The following is a 1,960-nucleotide window of genomic DNA, read 5'->3' on the forward strand; positions in this document are numbered from 1 at the left end:
TGATAATTCAAACAGTATGTTATCCTCATTGCTTCTTGTGTCCCTTTCTATTGTTGCCCCTAAAACGTTTGAGTGACTTTACACAATGTAGCAAGAAATGAATACTTCACTCAATATACGCCAAGTATTAAGATCCACAATTTTTGTTATCCTATACAACAACCTATAACTCTCCCATCCAAAAATCTAAAAACCCAAATAACTAACTCTCACATCCAAAAATCTAGAATAGAATACTTCACTTCAAATGTTAGTTTTAGTTATATAAGTATAAAATATAGCACAAGAAATTGGTAAATAATACTTACTAGAAGATCTTGGTAAGAACCAAATTGTAATTGCAATAGGAGATAAATGCCTCCCAAAATGCACAATATTCATTGAATTTTACATTAAAACGTCACTTGAATTTATATCATCAAAACTCACAAAATTACAATTCCTCAATTTAATTCCTACTAAAAAAGAAAACTTCAAACTAAAAAAGATTAGAAATCAAATCCACCAACATCACCAAATCCACCATCATAACCTCCAGCATCTGAGATTGCATCTCCGATTAGCATTCCACCAAGTGCTCCACCAAGCAAACCCGCCCCTAATCCTAACCCGAAATTATTGTTCTTCTTCGGTGGCCGAGCTTGTTGCACCGGCGGATATCCATATCCATATCCGCCTTGTTGCGGCGGATATCCATATTGGGGTTGTGGCGGCGGAGGATATCCACCATATGGCGCTGCCGCCTGCGGTGGATATCCATATCCATATCCTCCTCCGGCTGCCGCCTGCGGAGGATATGCCATAGGCGGTGGTGGAGCAGGTCCATTCCCGCCGTAACCATAGGCGGCGAGAGGTGGTGGGTATGTCCCACTCGGACCTTGCTGCGGCGGCGGTGGGTATACGGAAGTGGACCCCACCATCGGAGCTGGATTCACCGCCGGATAAGCAGTAACCGGCTGGTCAACTTTAGCATCGACACTGCTAATAATCTTATCACTAAATTGGTAAGAAAAAGTGAGTTGACCTTTAGGTTTACCAGAAGGTTTTCTAATTTGATAACTTACAAATTGTTTGCTTCCTGTACTATTGGGAGAATCCAGAAGCTCTTTAATAGGTACAGTAACTTCTCCAATATCTTTATCACCAAGGGCACGTTGACACCGGAGCTTGAAAACAAGATTCAAACGGGTGTGAACAGCAGCGTTATCGTCTATAGTGAATTTGATCGGGAAATTCCACGTGGGGTTGTTGTCGCCGTCGTGATCGACGTGGGTTTTGGTTTTCTGGTCGGATCTGTCGTCGGCGCCGGAGATTGAAACGACGACGTACACGTCCATTTTTGTGATTAGATTGACCTTGTTGAGATCTTTACCGGACATAACGTTTATTTCTAACGTACGATGTTCCATGGCTGTGAATTTTAGGTGTTCTTTAGCAGAGAGTAATTGAACTGGAGAATTTGAGGGAGTATGAAGGAAATTAAGAATGGGTTTTGTATTGGGAGAAAAATTCAGAAGAGTCGTGTGTCGTGATAAATATGGAGACAGGTCAACGTGTTTCCGAGTAGGTTGCGTTACTTGGCTGGCGGCTTCTTCAAGGAAGTTGATCAGAAGTAACCATGGTTTAGGTTCAGTCATATATTAGAACCATAGTTTAAAAAAGAGTTAATACCCAAAATCCCCTAAACTATCATATTTTTGTCAGTTTTCTATTTAAACTATTCGGTGTCCCCAAAACCCTCCCTGAATTATATTGCCCTTCATATTAAAATCATCATTGCATTCTTAGAGGTGCGTCTAGTACATGCTCTCAATTATCTAAAAAATATGTCATGTAGTACTACATGTGGCTATTTAACTCGGCCTAAAACCTGCTTAAACTATTATTTTTTTGACAGTTACCTGCTAAACTATCTTGTGTCCCCAACACCCCCTGAACTATATTCTCCTATATATTAAGA

At 40.5% G+C, this 1,960-nt stretch overlaps 1 protein-coding gene across 1 annotated transcript; it reads right to left on the reverse strand.

Moving 5' to 3' along the window:
- Positions 1–332: 332 nt before the first annotated feature.
- On the reverse strand, positions 333–1,652 carry LOC107768315 (uncharacterized). Its single transcript, XM_016587436.2, has one exon. The coding sequence runs from the start codon at positions 1,635–1,637 to the stop codon at positions 489–491; it is 1,149 nt and encodes a 382-aa protein (XP_016442922.2). The 5' UTR covers positions 1,638–1,652; the 3' UTR covers positions 333–488.
- Between the last annotated feature and the right edge of the window lie 308 nt (positions 1,653–1,960).

The sequence above is a fragment of the Nicotiana tabacum genome, chromosome 7 (genome assembly GCF_000715075.1).
Source record: "Nicotiana tabacum cultivar K326 chromosome 7, ASM71507v2, whole genome shotgun sequence".
Taxonomy (NCBI): Eukaryota; Viridiplantae; Streptophyta; class Magnoliopsida; order Solanales; family Solanaceae; genus Nicotiana; species Nicotiana tabacum.

Excerpts from the sequence above, each read along its gene's own strand:
- LOC107768315 (XM_016587436.2), bottom strand. The coding sequence starts at position 1,637 with ATGACTGAACCTAAACCATGGTTACTTCTGATCAACTTCCTTGAAGAA.